At 43.9% G+C, this 18,380-nt stretch overlaps 1 protein-coding gene across 8 annotated transcripts in view; it reads left to right on the top strand.

Annotated features, from left to right (window-relative positions):
• The window catches only part of kcnt1b (potassium sodium-activated channel subfamily T member 1b), a 357,067-nt gene that overhangs the window by 315,125 nt on the left and 23,562 nt on the right, over window positions 1–18,380 (top strand). For all 8 annotated transcript variants that reach the window (XM_068012234.1, XM_068012233.1, XM_068012236.1 and 5 more), the window contains 6 exons: window positions 1,517–1,689; window positions 3,948–4,019; window positions 7,055–7,189; window positions 10,431–10,542; window positions 15,159–15,260; window positions 18,032–18,115. In XM_068012234.1, coding sequence (XP_067868335.1) covers window positions 1,517–1,689; window positions 3,948–4,019; window positions 7,055–7,189; window positions 10,431–10,542; window positions 15,159–15,260; window positions 18,032–18,115 — 678 coding nt within the window. The remainder of the gene's footprint in view (window positions 1–1,516; window positions 1,690–3,947; window positions 4,020–7,054; window positions 7,190–10,430; window positions 10,543–15,158; window positions 15,261–18,031; window positions 18,116–18,380) is intronic.

Here is an 18,380-nt window from a genome sequence, read left to right as displayed (position 1 = left end):
CTAACCATTCCCCCTTGACATTCAATGGTATTACCATTACCAAATTCCCCACCATCAACATCCCATGGGTTATCATTGACCAGTAACTTAACTGGACCAGCCGTATAAATACTGCGGCTATAACAGCAGGTCAGAGGCTGGGAATTCTGCAGTAACTCGCCTCCTGACTCCCCAATGCCTTTCCACCATTTACAAGGCTCAAGTTAGGAGTGTGTCTGGACGAGTGCAGCTTCTACAATACTCAAGAAGCTCGACACCATTCAGGACAAAGCAGCCCACTTGATTAGCACCCCAATCCATCACTTTAAACATTTTCACTCCCTCCACCACCGTCGCACAGTGGCAGCAGGGTGTACCATATACACTGCAGCAACTCGCCAGGGCTCCTTTGACATCACCTTCCAAATCCATGACCTCTACCACCTAGAAGAACAAGGGCAGCAGACGCTTGGGAACACCACCAGCTGCAAGCTTCCCTCCAAGTCACACACCATCCTGACTAGAAACTATATCACCATTCCTTCATCACTGCTGGGTCAAAAACTGAAACTCCCTTCCTAACAGCGCTTTGGGTGTAGCTACACCACGTGGACTGCAGCAGTTCAAAAAGGCAGCTCACCATCACCTTCTCAAGGGCAATTAGGGATGGGCAATAAATGCTGGCCTTGCCAGCAACGCCCACATCCCATGAACGAATATGAAAAAAATTACAAGATGCTGAGTGTCCAGAATTGTAGCTTTTCTGTTCTTGCTATTTTCCTTTTCCTTTATTAATCAGCAAAATTTCTAGAAGTGATTAAAGAGACACTGCAGCCTGAGAGTGAAGTGTCAAACACGATTGGAAGTAACTTGAGACAGCCCAAAACTCACTTCCTTCAGGAGTCCTTTACCCATCAGTCTGCATTAGATTTATATCAGCTATGTCCCTGATTGAGAATGAGTGAATAGTTATTCAACCAACAATGTGACCCACATACATTTGTTATAAAACTTCTCATGTTGTCGTGAAAAACAGTTCTCTGAAATCGAGAACATTCAAGATACACCAATGAGTAATTTTTAGGGAGGAATTGTGTGACTATTGTCACATTTTCAGATGGTGAGACTGGCTGCTCTGTTATGACACGACTATGTTGTGGAGGAGATCTCTCTGTAATAGAGCCCTGTTGCAGTAGATGCTGGGGAAAAACTCCTGCATTCTGAATGCAAACTTAATTGTACAGATGCTGTTTTCCCATTTAAAGAACAAACTTGTCTTTATTTAGCACCTTTCTTGACCTCGTGTCATCCCAAAGCACTTTATCGCCAATTAAGTAATGAAGTAGTGTCATGGGCTTTTTTATGCCCACCTGAGAGGGCGGAGGGGCGTCAGTTTAACATTTCATCTGAAACATGTTTACCACTGTATTTGTCTATTTTAATTGGTTCTGATGTGTCATACGAGCCGTGGAGACTTAAAGGCCCTGAGATAAATTGTGCTTGGTACCTGCCTTATTTGTTTTGTTGTTCTGTTAAGGGCTGTAGACACAACAGCTTTGAAGATGCAAAGGCCTATGGCTTCAAGAACAAACTGATCATCGTGTCTGCGGAGACTGCGGGCAACGGGCTGTACAATTTTATTGTGCCACTCCGAGCGTACTACAGGCCCCGAAAAGAACTGAATCCCATTGTGCTGCTGCTCGATAACCCGTGAGTGCAATTTCATTGATTTATTTTCAGCCTTGCACACTTAAATGAGGTAGTTTTCCAACCCAGCAGAATGGCATCACAAAGACCTCAGTGCTTGCATATGACATCAGCAGTATAGAATCGTTGAATCGTTATTGCACAAAGCGATGCCATTCAACCCATCGTGTCTGTGCTGGCCCTCCTAAGGAGCAATGCACATGCTGCCACTCCCCCACCCTCTGCCCATATCCCTGCACGTTCCTCCTCTTCAGATATTTAGAATGTAGAAATATTTAAAGCACAGGAGGTCACTCAACAGTAATATTGTAGTGTTTTACCCATCCCATAGTGTGTTGCCTTGGATACGAAGGCAGTGTTTTTCTTATTCCATTCAGTCTGGTACCCTGTACTTTGAGGCCATGTTTTAGCCAGTGACCTTTCACGTACATGACTTTCACAGGCATTTATAAAATTGGGTTGATCCAGTCTTTGAGAGTAGGCCACAGGTCAAGAATCTACGAACCCTAGCTTTGTATTCTTCCAATGCTGTAACTTATTACAACACAACCACAGACATACAGTCAAAAAGCGAAGTATAGTCACCCTGGGTATTACACATTTGCAGAATGGGTACAGGATCAATGTGACACTGTTACTGGGGAAACAGGGCCAGTAAGCAACATTCTCCCTATCAGAACAGTACACAGCCAATTCATTGACCAGTAGCCAGCCAACAATAATAGTATATTTCCAAAGGGTATTTCAAGACATGATTGTTAACTATGCTTTTAGATCTGATAATCTTGCTGACTACTTGCCATAGCACCCAGATACGATAGCTGTCACCAATCATTATTTGGAGAAAGGCGTGTGATTCATTAATTTTTTTTGGGTCAACATCCTACACCCAAGGCAATCACTTTATTTGATGTCAAACCTTATGATGTCTACACATGAACCAACGACACAAGTTGGAAGCAGATTATCAGCAATTGCAGTTGGTTTGCTAAACGTTGACCTTCGCCGTGGATGATGCCATTCTATCAGAAATGATCCTTCTTTAAGGGAGTAAAGAATCTCTATTTAAATCATGCAATGCAAATACAGTATTTGTTTTAATGGCTATGAACTAGATGATGCAGCTATCAATATCCAGAATCAGACACTTCCTACTTCCTTCTTTCAGAAACAAGATACCCAGTCATAATTTGAAGAGCTATGTTGTTTAAAAGTTTGCATGTCATGTTAGCAAGTCTAGTTGCTTGTTTTGCTTTGTAAAGAAAGTATGTGGTTCGTTTATCTTAGAGGTAGGGAAGGATGTGTTCTATTTCTTCAAAGAGGAACTAAGAGTTTTCTGCTGGAACAAATCCTTTGTTGTCATCATAAGATCTTGTAAAATTCAAAGACTATTCTTGCAAATAAATAACTAGTGTCTATTAAGGTGCACATGAGATGGGCCATTGCTGAAAACTTAGTATATCCATTTCCAAAAGTGTGACATCTTCATTCCTTGTTACCACATTTTCAGGGATCTGTGTTTTAGACACGTGGATTGTCTTGCATTTTGCGTCTTTTCTCCCCTTCTTGCTGTAGATCTTTTGGCTTTCATACCTTAGATCACTCTCCTAAGTGAATCCCAACTCCCTATATTCTCGAGCGTATTTTCACATTCCCTGATATCTAGATAAGATTTCAGTAACATGCCCAGGGTGACAAACAGAAAACTCCTGTCTGTTCGTAAGCAATTGGAATTATCCTATGCCCCTCAATACAGGACCACTTTCCATTCTTCAGTGAGTGGTAAAGGATAATATTGTTATGCTGCTATTTAGAAGTTCTACGACACAGGGTGAATGGGTGTACCCTGGGGTTAGTGCATTATTGCTCTTTCACATCTGGGACCTAGCTTTGAACAGACTATATTAATATCAGAGACAATGCAACTGGGAGCTCTCCGCTTTCTGCTCTCTTCCCCACCCCCCACCAAACCCAAACTACAACATTAGGCATAAAGGAGGAACGTTGTTGCAGTTCATGCCCCATCTCATTAAGGTTAATCCTGAAAAAACATTTGCTGCCAGTAGTGGCTTTCCCATTTAACCTCATCCCCCACTATCACCATCATTGTCTTCTAGAATGAAATATAGGTTAATCCCTGCTTAGAATTACCATTGTAAATATTTATATGTGCAGATACTCAAAAATATTTCGATTGAATGACTAGAGAGGTTTTATGCAATGTAATAATGGCTTTATAAATCATGCTATGTGTTTTTCAGACCAGATAATCACTTTCTCGAGGCAATCTGCTGTTTCCCAATGGTTTATTTCATGGTGGGAAGCATTGACAAGTAAGTATCAATGCATTGTACCAATCAAAAGCCAGAACTTAATTGTGAGATTAAATTGGCACATGTTTGGAAACATGCTTCAAGCACGACAACAGCACAAGTCTCCAACATGCTCTTCCATGTTGTAATTGGATGCAGGCTTGGTTTTAGATCCTCCATTCACTAATTTTCTTATCTCAGTGGACTGGTGCCAAAAAAGCACCGAGCAATGTCAGGCATATAGAAGGTGGGTCAGTTTTGCACACTGCCAATCAAGTTTCTGAGTGACTTTGGTGAATTCCTGCAAATAGGTCAGCAGTTGCCCATGTGGGGATAGTCCATGGACTGAGAAAGTGAAGAATATACCTTAAGAGGGAAACTTGCCCTCTGAACATATTCTCCTTCTATGTATTAATCGTAGTATAGTTGATGAATGGAGTGATATCTTGGTTTTTATTAGAAAAAGTCCGTCTCTGAATTAGATGGTGCAATTGGTTGGAACACTTTTTTTAACCTCTGGGGTCTGAGTTCAACTCTAGCACATATCAATTTCATGGAGGTTTCTTCTTTTCCCAGGTAGTTGGGTCTATATGAAATGAGCAACATTCTCAACCCATTCTCAAACTTCTCCATAATTCGGCACTAATTGGCACCTCTGTAGCAGTGTCACACAGAGGCCATAAGGATGCCTATTGTGGGTAATAGAAGACTCACGCTGATGCTATTTGGAGTTAGGTCTCAGATCATCCATGATCTCATTGAATGGCAGAATAGGCTCAAGGGGCTGAATGGCCTTCTCCTGTTCCTATGCAATAAGAATGAGCCTTATATTGTAGAAAGCGCATGTAATACCTGGGCTGGGATACAGTGAAGTGGACAAATGCTTCATTCCATAGCACTAATCTGGAATTCTGCCTATAACATGGGGAGCTCATTGAAGCCCTCTTCACATAATTTTGTTTCCATCAACTTTTAAATGCTATTGTAGGTTGTATTTCCCTTCCAATTTTTAAGCAGATCAAACCCAACGAGCACATTGTCCAAGAAACTACTCTGTGGAGCATTTGGTGGAAGGAATGTATCCTAATAGTCATTTGGTAGTACAGAACTTGAGTATTGCTGAATATCGAGACGTGCTGTCAAAGCTTTTCATCTTGCACTCATCAGGACAATCTGCAAGAATACCAATGTAAGGGAAAACAACAACTTTATATTCTATGAGAAGAGAGAGCTGATTGGTTGGCAAGTGAACTCTGGTAGAGGTGCTGCCATGGAGAATGCGCCAGTTTATGATGACTGTCAGTTAACTGCCAAGCTTTGTTTGAAAGTTAAACCAGGCAGCTTGACTGGTCAAGGCATTGCTCTGAGGAATGAGCCAGCGAATGGCTATCACTTATTTTGTTTAGCTGAAACAGGCACAAAATTTGTACATATTCTTTCTGTCTGCAAAGAACAGGGCCCTATGTATTAATATATGTAGCTTCCAGTACATACAAATGTGTCACACTGCGAGCCCAACTGGCAATCTTAAATTGGTTTTCAGCATTATTCTTAACACACTGAAGATTATTTAGCAAATATTGTCCAATCATGGAATCACATCTAATGTTGGACACAGCATTTTGAATTTTGCAAGCATGGGCTGGTTGGGTAAGGCCCGTGCTTTGCCTGTTGCAAACAGCGGAAGGGACATGTTGCTTGATACAATCCAATCAAAGGCATCCTGAGTGACAATAGCTACCCTGATCAGATCATTTCTCGCTGTATTTCGCGCAAACTTATAAACAGGCCTGAAAAGTACCCAGTCTACGTCAAATTACCCTGAAAGGGTAATGTATCCCAAAATATTGAGCAACAGGTGAAGCTAGCTGTTTCACACTATGCAGTAGCAACACGTGTGGTGTTTGCCACAGACAGGATGCTGCCGCCAAGCCAAAAGGACGTCCTGCCTATCACACAAATGAGTAATGTGATATATGAATTTCAATGCCAGAGTGATTTTAGGTATATAGCCGTACGTCCCAAAGACTGGTGGACTGGCAACGGGCAAGGTACAGGCCATACCCAACCAGTCCGTGCTTGCAAAACCCAAAACGCAGCGTCCAACATTAGATGTGATTCTGCGATTGGACTACGTTTGCTAAATAATCCACAGTGTGCTAAGAATTACGCTGACAACCAATTTAAGATTGTCGGTAGGGCTCACAGTGTGGCACATTTGCATGTACTGGAAACTACATATATTAATACATAGGAGCCTGTTCTTTGCAGACAGAAAGAACATGTAAAAACATTGCGCCTGTTTCAGCTGAACAAAATAAGTGACAGCCATTCGCTGGCTCATTCCTCAGAGCAATGCCTTGGCCAATCAGAGTCAAGCTGCCTGGTTTAACTTTCAAACAAAGCTTGGCAGTTAACTGTCAGTCACTGTAAACTGGCGCACTCTCTATGGCAATACCTCTACCAATCAGAGTTCACGCCAACCAATCAGCACTCGCTCTTCTGATATACTACAAAGTTGTTGTTTTCCCTTACATTGGTATTCTTGCAGATTGTCCTGATGAATGCAAGGCAAAAAGCTTTGACAACATGTCTCTATTTTCAGCAATGTATCCTAATTACCTTTCTGCTATTTTCATTGACAGTAAATGCAATCTGACCAAGGCAGATGCCACGTAAAATCAAAAGGAAAGGACATTGCCCCTGAGGATTTTTTTCAGTAACCTTTTGCAAAGGCAGTACTATGTAATTTGTATTCCCATAGATTCTGTCAAAGATAGAATTCATCCAGACAAAAAACTGAATAGTATAATAAAAGGAAATTATGTTATTAGAAGTGGAAAGTCTTTGAAATACCAGAAATTGCAATGAAAATGAAGAACAGGAGATTAGTCAGCACCTAAAGAGGAAAGAAATGCTAATATGTTGGTGGGATCCTACAACAGAGCTGACATTACTTTGGGAGAATCCCTTTTTGCTGCCCCTGTATGTGATGGTAGTTAGCACATTTTAACTCTTGATCTCGACCTTTTTGTTTTCTTGGGCGTATCCCTCAGTCTGGATAATCTACTGCAGTGTGGGATTATTTATGCTGATAACCTTGTAGTTGTGGACAAAGAGAGTACGATGAGTGCTGAGGAGGATTACATGGCTGATGCCAAGACAATTGTCAACGTCCAAACAATGTTCAGGTAAGAGCATTTATGCAGAACAAGCCCAAGTAGCCTAACTTCAAACGAATTGCTGACTGTGTCTCAACTAAATTGACACTTACACTTATTTCTCACAGTAAAAGACTTGTGATCATCGAGCACATTCCATGACTTCAGGACATCCCAAAGCGCTTTATAGCCAATTATGTGCTTTTAAAGTGTAGTCACTGTTGAAATTTTGCACACAACAAACTCCCATGTGATAATGACCAGTTAATCTGTTTTTAGTGATGTTGATTGAAGGATAAACATTGGATCAGGACACCGGGGAGAACTCTCCTTCAAAATAGTGCCATTGCATCTTTTACCTCCACCTGATGGGCAGATGGGGCCCCAGTTTAACACCTCATCTGAAAGACAGCACCTCTGATAGTGCAGCACTCCCTCAGTACTGCACTGGAGTACCAGCCTAGCTTTTTGGGTTCAGGTTTCTAGAGTGGGACTTGATTCCGCAGCCTTCTGACTCAGAGGCAAGAATGCTACTAACTGAGCCACAGCTGACACCTAAACAGAAACCAACCAGGGTTTTCCTCCCTCCTCATCTTCATCCAGTGACTCAGGCAGCAAAAATGCACTTTTGGTGTGGACAGGATTTAGCTTGGCACTAAAGCCAAAATTGTTCACACATGAAGAATATGGGTCGCTGTTGGTGACTGGGAGCTGAGATTGTGAACTCCCATTCCTAGTCAGTGCTTTATAAAAGGGTGAGTCAGAAAGAAAATACACAGAACAGTCATCAGTTTTCATAGGATGTTTTTCCAGTGGTATTTTATACTTTTCAGATGGGGAATTACTGCTCCAGTAGCTACTTATTATTTTGCTTGTGTGAAAGACCCTATTTTATGAGACTAAATACCAAGAGAAAGCTGCAAAATACTGGAACACTAAAATAGAATCATGAAATGTCAGAAAGATGCAGCAGGTCAGTAAGCACCCGAGAAAAAAGGGATAAAACCGGTTAATATCCCAATTCTGGCGAAGGGACTTGATCTCAGATGCTGATGGACCATGTTGGGTTTTTCTGGAATGTTCTGTTTTATTCTTGAATAATAGTGCCATTGGTTCTTGATAGGAAAATCAAAGCAGTGCAATAGAATCATTTGATTGTGTAAACATTACTGTTATCATCTGGGGAAAAAAATAAACATTAAACTTTATAAGTTCGAATTGTTTATTGGACTTAAATGTATTAATTATGCGATAATACAAGCAGTAGTGGTCTCCATGGTGATGGCGATTTAGGGCCAGATTTTCAAAGGGCCGCGAGGTCGGTATCCGGAATGGCTGCAATTTGACAATCGCAGCCCCGGAAGTCGTCTCTGGAACCCGCACCTCTGGGACAGTCCGTGATTTTCAATGTCAGGGGAGGGGAGAGGGAATGGGAAAGCCACTCGCCTCCAATTGAGGGCCCTTTAAGCTCCATTAGGAGCTTGTTCAGGGGCCAGGGAGTTCAGCACCGCAATTTTGGAAGGGGATTCCGGAAAACTTGAGCAGTCTATTAATGCACAGCTGTCTGATTCACTGGGGGTGCAAAGGGAAAGTGTTTTTTTTAAGTGTTTAGAATTATTGCAAGCCCCGGTATCCTACGCGGTGATGTGCCTTTGTTTTGGCCATTTCTGTCTCTGCTCCATTTTATATTTGGTTCTGTGCCTCTGAGGAGCTGCCTGCTCTCCTCAGCAAGGCCCCATCATGGCTGCTCCTTGCCCCTGCCTCTGGCACCAGGCAGGCAGCTGCCACCTCCTGGAGGCACTTGGCGCCTCGAATCAGGCACTGGCCTTGCCTCCTGCCCAATAAGCTCATTAGCATTTAAAAATAGCGCCATATGAGTGACACAGTGGAAGTGCGGGGTTGGGACCCTGAAATTATCCAGGTGTCGGGTTCCCACCCCGAATTGAAAATCACGGCTCTCAGCATCTGTTCTGTTGCTGGAGATCTTTTATTTTTGTGGCAGCAGTTCCAGCTCATCATGCAAGGTGCCTTTAACATTATATCTGTTGGATAAGGATATCAAAGGATATGGAGCAAATAGAGTTGAGGTACGGATCAGCCATGATCCAACTGAATGGTGGAGCAGGTTCGAGGGGGTTGAATGGCCTCTTCCTTTTCCTCATGTTCCTACCAGTCAAAGTGCTCTGTATGACAGGCAGCTTGAGTGTTCTCAAAGGTGTCATTGTATTTTGGTGTAAAAAGCCACTGTGTGAAAAATAACTAAAAGATGTCCAAAAATACTTCCTGCCATAACAGAGTCTGAACATATTTACAACTGAGCACCAGTCAGAAGGTTGAAGAATGCACATATGGGGCTACAAGATAGTCATTAATCAATTTAATAGGGAATTCAGCAGAAACCTCAACTCAGAGTAGTTAGAATGTGAAGTTCGCTACCACATGGAGTAATTGAGACAAATAGAATCGATACATTTAAGGGGCAGCTAGATAAACACGAGAGGGAGAAAGGAATAGAAGGTTATGCTAACAGGGTTAGATGAAGAGGGCTGGGAGGAGGTTCATGAGTGTAAAAAAGCAGCATTCCCCACTTGGGCCTGTAACTGTGCTGGAAATATTATGTAATTACCTCAGTGGAAACAAAACCAAGCCAAAAACTCTATTCTTTATTTCAATGCAGCAGTCACAGGCCATATTCTGTTTAATGTTGGAACAGTTTACTCGAATGGCTTCTGAATTAAAAAAAAAGATTCAAAGCATTTGAGCTTCAGAAAATTAATTCTAGGGAAATCAAACCGAAGAGTTCTTCATGTTGTTTTAATCCCCCGGTTGCATCTTTCTCAGGACGTGACTCAGGTCAAGAGAAATCACGGAGATGTGTTTTTGCATTCAATATCCTACATTAGCTTCCAACAAAGGACTAATTTTTGCTCACCTCATGTCTTCTATTGTGGTTTGACGTCATGTAATTTCACTTCTATAGTTAGATAATTGCCTGGAGTCAGGCAACCAATCCTGCTCCCCTGCTTCCCCTTCACAAGAGAGCACACACAGCCAATTTCCCTGTATTCCTGTTTACATAACTAAACCTAATGCTATGCTAGCCATAAAAAGCACAGTGACCCTGCTGTAGATATGGTAGAATGATTTTAACTAAACTGCTTGGATCCCTGGTCCTAACACAGTCAAGGTTTTAGAAAACCATCAATGATTTATTTTTTGTCCCCCATGGTTGACTATATCCAGCCATCATTTGTTGTGTTCCATATTTCAGGTTGTTCCCCAGTCTCAGCATCATCACAGAATTGACTCATCCGTCAAATATGAGGTTCATGCAGTTCCGTGCCAAGGACTGTTATTCCCTTGCACTCTCCAAATTAGAAAAGGTAACTCCACATTTATTTTTTGAATTAACATTACTGTGCATTGTGTGTTATTGGTCCCTCAGCAATTCCCTGTGGCAGTAAGATTGATCGATTCTCCGTTAGAAAGATCTATTTTAGCAGCAGGATGCGTGATGAAATTCAAGGGCTTTTGCAGCTTCCCTGGTTTAGTTTGAACTCCTCCACACAGTTTCATTCATTGGAGGCCTTGGGTAGGAGTCACAAGCATGAGAGCGCAATAAGTTTTCCATAGATGCCTGGTTGCCATAGCTGCATCTATCCGAAAGCATAACCTTGGTGGCAGAAGTAATTGTGATGAGCCAACATTGTGCTTACGATTACAAAGAGGTCTGTCCTTGGGCCAATGCTTAACATGCAGTTCTATTTTGAATCGAGAGATTTTTGTCCAAATGGAGCCTTTTCATTTTGTCTCCTCTGATGTCACAATTCTCAATTTTTTTTCCATGTGGAAAATTGATAATACTCCCTGAAACCTGCTAACATATCGACACCTTACCAGGAACCTCCTGAAAATACTGACACGTGTTCAGAATTGACTTAGTGGAAGAGGCTGATGGTAGAGGGTTGTTTTTGCAAATGGAGGCCTGTGAGCAGTGGGGTACTGCAGGGATTGGTGCTGGGACCAGTTTGTAGTGTACATTAATGATTTAGATGTGAATATAGGAGGTATGATCAGTAAGTTCGCAGGAGACACGAAAATTGGTGTCGTAAATAGTGAGGAGGAAGGCCTTAGATTACAGGACGGTATAGATGGGCTAGTAAGATGGGTGGAGCAGTGGCAAATGGAGTTTAATCCTGAGAAGTGTGAGGTGATGCACTTTGGGAGGACTAACAAGGCAAGAGAATATACAATGGATGGTCGGATGCTAGGAAGTACAGAGGGTCAGAGGGACCTTGGGGTGCTTGTCCATAGGTCACTGAAGGCAGCAGCACAGGTAGATAAGGTGGTTAGGAAGGCAAAAGGGATACTTGCCTTTATTAGCCGAGGCACAGAATATAAGAGCAGGGAGGTTATGATGGAGCTGTATAAAACGCTGGTTAGGCTGCAGCTGGAGTACTGTGTACAGTTCTGGTCACCACACTATAGGAAGGATGTGATTGCACTGGAGAGGGTGCAGAGGAGATTCACCAGGATGTTGCCTGGGCTGGAGCATTTCAATTATGAAGAGAGACTGGATAGGCTGTGGTTGTTTACCTTGGAGCAGAGAAGGCTGAGGGGGGACCTGATTGAGGTATACAAAATTATGAGGGACATTGATAGGATAGATAGGAAGAAACTTTTTCCCTTAGCGGAGAGGTCAATAACTAGGGGGCATAGATTTAAGGTAAGGGGCAGGAGGTTTAGAGGGGAGTTGAGGAAAAATCTTTTCACCCAGAGGGTGGTTGGAATTTGGCACGCACTGCCTGAAGGGCTGGTAGAGACAGGAACCCTCACAACATTTAAGAAGTATTTAGATGAGCACTTGAAACACCATAGCGTACAAGGCTATGGGTCAAGTGCGGGAAAATTAGATTAGATTGGATGGGTGATTGATGGTCTGTGCAGGCGCATTGGGCTGAAGAGCCTGTTTCTGTGCTGTAAAACTCTATTACTCTATGTGTGGGACTCTCTGTACGAACTTCTTAAAGGTAGTATCAGCTACACAAAGAAAAACCATATTATAATATGTTATTGGTAGATAGCAACAAAAAGAATATGGGAGTAAATGAACAAATGCAGAAAAAAATAATGCAAGCAAATTCTCGAGGAGCTGATGTTTTGAAGCTCTATCTTACAAGGCGGTGGTCCATATTCCATGCCATAAAAATCAATCACAGAATAAAGTATCAAATTTCCAGAAAGGATATTTTATCTTGTTTGATAACTCTTCTCACCCCCCACCCCCACCCTTTAGTGCCGTGCAAAATCTTTTACATACACCTGAGAAGGCAGAAAGGGCCTTGGTTTAAAGCCTCATCCAAAAAACGGCAGGTCCGACAACACTGCACTGGCGACTCAGCCTAGATTTTGCGCTCAAGTCTGTGCAGTGGGGTTTGGTCCCATAATTGTCTGACTTAGAAAGCGAGAGTGCTCCCCACTGAGTCACAGCTAACACACAATGTAAGCAGCTATTTGAGGAAAGAAGTAGCAAACTTGTACCATGTCCAACCCACTGCAGTAAACATCTGGTAGCTGAAGAGTTCTATTCAGTGTGTAGAAGTTGAAAGTAGTGATCCATTTTCCATCTGTACCCATTGCAGTTATCCCGTTAGGTGAATAATTACAGCTATTGTTGCGTCACCCATTCATAGTCAATTGGTGGAAAATCTGTTAAGGTGAATGTTTTACATGTTCATGCTACATTCCAGTCTGTTTCTACACAGATAGTAAGCAGTTTTTGTTAAAAGCAAAATTGGGCAGCATAGTGGCGCAGTGGTTAGCACCGCAGCCTCACAGCTCCAGCGACCCGGGTTCAATTCTGGGTACTGCCTGTGCGGAGTTTGCAAGTTCTCCCTGTGACTATGTGGGTTTCTGCCGGGTGCTCCGGTTTCCTCCCACAGCCAAAGACTTGCAGGTTGATAGGTAAATTGGCCATGATAAATTGCCCCTAGTATAGGTAGGTGGTAGGGGAATTGTGGGGATGTGGTAGGAATATGGGGTTAATGTAGGGTTAGTATAAATGGGTGGTTGATGGTCGGCACAGACTCACTGGGCCGAAGGGCCTGTTTCAGTGCTGTATCTCTAAATAAATAATAAAAAATTCAAGTGGGATGTTTCTCTTGAAGCAGCGTAAGGGATTTCAGTGTGCACATTAAATATGATTAGTATTATTTAAATAATTATAGATATTATGTCCTTTAGGGAAAGAAATCTGCTGTCCATACCTGGTCTGGCCTACATGTGACTCACAGACCCACAGTAATGTGGTTGACTTTTAAATGCCCTTTGAAATGGCGAAGCAAGCCATTCAGGTGTCAAGGGCAATTGGGGATGGGCAATAAATGCTGGCTTAGCCAGCGATGCCCACATCCCATGAATGAATAATTTTAAAAAATGATAATCAGGCTGTAAAATAGGAACAGTTGGCATGGACTCGATGGGCAGAAGAGCCTCCTTTTTGTGCTGTAATGACTCTATGGGCTGAATGTTCGAGTCCCACCGAGGTCAGGAATGGAGGCAGAGGGCCCCAAAAATTACAAAGCTGGCCGGCATGCCAGTTTCCTGACCCCGTTCCCGACGTTGGCCATTTTGGTGGAAGGGGATTTTCCAGTCAGCCTGCAGTTTCCCAATGTGACGCGGGGTGACAGTTTAACTGCCTGGAGGTGGGTGCCCAATGGCAGGCTGGGGTGCCAGCACTCCAGGCAGGCCTACAGGGCCCTCTCTGCTGGCCTGGGTGGAGGTGCAGCCAAAGGCCACCCTGTAGAGGGACCCCCCCCCCCCCCCACTCCCCCACAGCGGTGGCCTGGCTGTTTTCTCTATTTCTTAATAAAATTTTTAGGAAAGTAGCTGAGGGCACCTTCTAGTTGAAGCTCCCTCTCAGTTACTTACCATTTACTGCAGCCGGGTGCTCCTCTGAAGCTGGAAGGCCTCTGATTGGCCCTCCAGTCTTGAGGACCCATCCTTGCCTTTAATTGGACAGGAAACCTGTCTCCATGCCAATTAAGGGGGCGCACCAGTCAAAATTCCAAGTGACTGTTTCCCGCTGGGGGTGGATTATGGACCCAGAAACAGTCCTTGCTCCTGTTTCCTTCCCCCAAAATGAAAAGACAGCCCTATAACTCCAAGATGGAAATGTGCATTAATACCGCATGGTTCACTTTCACCCCACACTCTACTTTAAGGTTCTTCTACAACCTTTCTGGGCTTGTGAGATATCATGCTGTCTTGTCCTCCATCTGGACCCCCTCTCCAACCATTGTCCAGTTTAAAACCCATGAAGCCTGATATTTCACACGCACATAACAGGCAGGGATCCTTACCCACGCCTTTTGGGAAATCGCAGGCACGGCGCTAGGATTAGCAACCCTCCAGGAATGTCCTGGGGTCTCCAGGAATTTATCTCCAAGACAGGGCTGTAAGCAACTCAGAAAAACCATAGGGACGTTAAACAAAAGCCATAGGGACGTGAGGGGAGGTTTTCAGTTTCCTCGAATGCTTTAATTTACTAATTAAAAAATATTGGAGCTGGGGGTGAAAAAGGCAGTTTTGACAGTCGAGGTTAATCCAGTCGGGTGCCAGAGAGTCCAATTGGCATGGGAAGGTAGTGCACCTCGAGGATGGGCCAATGGCTGGAGGGTGGGGTGGGTCAAGGCAGGTCATGTGATGTTATCTCGAGGAATACCCCCAATCAGAGCTGGCGACGTCGTGCGCTGCCCATAATTATCCATTCATTAGTTTCACTGCGTTGAGTATCACGGGCAGTGTGCTCATGATTTCCTGATGGATGAGTCTGCCTGCAGGTAGCAACCATTCTGTTGTAAAATAACTACTTGGAATAACTTTGGAGTATCTGTTGCTGCCCTTACAGGTTTTCTGGTTGATGAATGGATGTTACTTGAACTGTCTTCAATAGTTACCAACAATTACAATTTTTTTTTTCCCACTTGTCACCTGACAGAAGGAACGGGAGAAAGGCTCAAACTTGGCATTCATGTTCCGTCTGCCCTTTGCTGCTGGAAGGGTGTTCAGTATCAGTATGTTGGACACACTACTGTATCAGGTCTGTAGCATAAGGCACGCTCCCTGAATATCATTGCCTTTGCATGTGTAACCTATTACCTGGTGAAGTGCAATTAAAAATGAGCAAGCACTCAAGCAAGAGTTCACTGCTGTATAGAAATTGCATATTGATGAGGGTTGTAATGGACAGAGTGATATGATTGTAATTTCCACCAGGTTTCAGTTATATGGGGTGAGTGGAGAAGCTGGGATTGTTCTATTTAGAGCAGAGAAGCTGAAAGAGACATTGAATAGTTATTCAAAACTTTGAATGGTTTTCGTGGCGTATGGCCAGAGGGTCAGTAACCAGAGGATATAGGTTTTAAGATGAAAGCAAAATACTGCAGATGCTGGAAATCTGAAACAAAAACAAGAAATGCTGGAAATACTCAGCAGGTCCGGCAGCATCTGTGGAGGGAGAAGCAGAGTTAACAGCCTGAATTTTACGCCGCCTCAGCAGGTCGGATGGTGGCGTGGGGGCGGCGTAAAATTGAGCAGCAGGCTCTGGGAGGCCTAACCGCCCCGATTCCGCCTCCGACCAAGTTTACGGAGGTCCGGCGGGGGGGGTGAGAAGCGGCCCGTCCACCCGGGGCCAATCAAGACCCTTAAATGGCCACTTAAGGGCCCTCGCCCGCCTCCATGGGTATTTTACCCGTGGCAAGCAGGTGTGCCGGGGACGTGAAATGCCGCCCAGCTACAGCTGCTGGCCTTTCTGCACCCCGGGGGGGGGGGGGGGGGGGGGTGCCTGGCAATCGGGCACAGGGTGGCCCGATTGAGGGCTGCCCCCATCTCCCAACCCAACCCCAGGATCCAAGACGTCCCCCTTCCCCCCCAAACGGCCACCCTAGCCTCACCAGGGCACAACCGATTCCCCCGGTGAGGCAACCCAAACTTACCTTCAGTCCCGTCTCCTTGGTATCCCCCTTGGTTGGCTGGGCTGCAGTCCCAGCAGTGGCCACCGCTCCCGGTGGCGCTGCTGAGACTAAGAGCTGCCCGCTGATTGGCCGGCATCTCACTGAGGCAGGACCTCCTCCCTCAAATGGATGGAAGTCCCGCCTCGGGCCAATTAAAGCCTGAGGATCCGTAAAATACAGGACGGATCCCCAGGCTGGGCGAAAGCGGGTTCAGCACCGACATTTACGTCAGAGTCCGGCTCCCGTCCGCCCAGCGTAAAATTCCGGCCAACATTTCAAGTCAGTGACCCTTCATCAGAACTAGCAAAGGTTTGAAATATAATAGGTTTTAAGCAAATAAAGCGGGGGTGGGGCAAGAGATAACAAAAGGGAAGGTGTTGATAGGACAGGGTCACAGAGAATAACTGACCAGAAGGTCATGGAGCAAAGGCAAACGGTGTGTTAATGGTGTGCTGAAAGACAAAGCGTTTGTGCAGAGAGGGTGTTAATTGACTGAAAAATGTACAGCCCTGGCCCAAATCACAAACATGAAAAAAACAGTAGGCAGACACATAGTAAGAAAAATGAATGATGAAACAAACTTAAGATAAAATAAAAGAAAAAGAAAAAATAACTGCAAATATAAAATGGGGGGGCCTGTCATGCTCTGAAATTATTGAACTCAATGTTCAGTCTGGCAGGCTTTAGCATGCCTAATCGGTAGATGAGATGCTGTTCCTCGAGCTTGCATTGATGTTCACTGGAACACTGTAGCAAGCCCAGGACAGATATGTGAGCATGAGAGCAGGGGGGAGTGTTGAAATGGCAAGCAACCGGAAGCTTGGGCTCATGCTTTCAGACTGAGCGGAGGTGTTCCGCAAAGTAGAATCGCCCAATCTGTGTTTGGTCTCCCCAATGCAGAGGAGACCACGTTGTGAGCAGTGAATACAGTATACTAAATTGAAAGAAGTACAAGTAAATTGCTGCTTCACCTGAAAGGAATGTTTGGGGCCTTGGATAGTGAGGAGAGAGGAGGCAAGAGTGCAGGTATTATACCTCCTGCGATTGCATGGGAAGGTGCCGTGGGAAGGGGAGGAAGTGTTGGGGGTAAAGGAGGAGTGGACCAGGATGTCACGGAGGGAATGATCCCTTTGGAATGCTGACAGGGGAAGGGAGGGGAAGATGCGTTTCGTAGTGCCTTTGCTCCATGACCTTCTGGTCAGTTATTCTCTGTGACCCTGTCCTATCAACATCTTCCCTTTTGTTATCTCTTGCCCCACCCCCATTTTATTTGCTTAAAACTTATTACATTTCTAACAGTTCTGATGAAGGGTCACTGACCTGAAATGTTAACTCTGCTTCTCTCTCCACAGATGCTGCTGGACCCACTGTGTATTTGCAGCATTTCTAGGTTTTAAGATAATTGGCAAAGAACTGGGGGAAAATTAGGAGAATTTTTTTTTCTCTGCTCAGTGAGGAATTGTCAACTGGAATGTACTGCTGGTAGAAGCAAATCCAATAACTTTCTAAAGGGAATTGGAATTATACTTGAAAAGGAAAAATTTGTAGGGATACGGTGATAGATCAGATGAATGGGACTAATTGGATTGCTCTTTCAAAGAGCCAGCACAGGCACGATGGGCTGAATGGCCTCCTTCTGTGCTGTATGATCCTATGATGAGCTCCTGATCTTGGACATTTTCTTTGGTGGTGTAGCATTGGCAGAAAATGGAGGTTGTTAAAGTCAATTGGGTTGATTGGGAGCACATTGGGTGGGTATGTGAAAGTCTCTTTCGAGCAGAGGTAGGTTTTGCCTCACTTACGCAGGTGAAACTATGAAATGTACTCATTGTTCCAATCTTTCTATTTTCCTTGCTAGTCCTTTGTTAAAGATTACATGATTCCAATCGCACGGTTGCTACTGGGACTTGACACCACCCCAGGCTCCGGTTACCTTTGTGCTGTAAGTACTTGAACCACATATATATCTTATGGCAATTTAAAAACAAAAGTTTGGTGCTGATTTATGCAGATTGTTTTACTACTTTGTAAATTTCAAGTAGGCAGGCACTAAGATATAATGAAACTTCAGTCATTCTAAAGTGTTACTGTTTGCAAGCTGGGTGATGTTATTCCTGTAATTGTTGAAATACTATTATATTTCTCTCTCTCTATTTCCATCCATCCATGCAGTGGTATATCTTGCTGAAACCTGTAGCATTCTACAT

This window comes from Heterodontus francisci, chromosome 32 (genome assembly GCF_036365525.1).
Source record: "Heterodontus francisci isolate sHetFra1 chromosome 32, sHetFra1.hap1, whole genome shotgun sequence".
NCBI classification, from domain to species: Eukaryota; Metazoa; Chordata; class Chondrichthyes; order Heterodontiformes; family Heterodontidae; genus Heterodontus; species Heterodontus francisci.
Note: the sequence above shows the minus strand (reverse complement) of the source record. Positions and strands in the feature narration are given on the sequence as shown.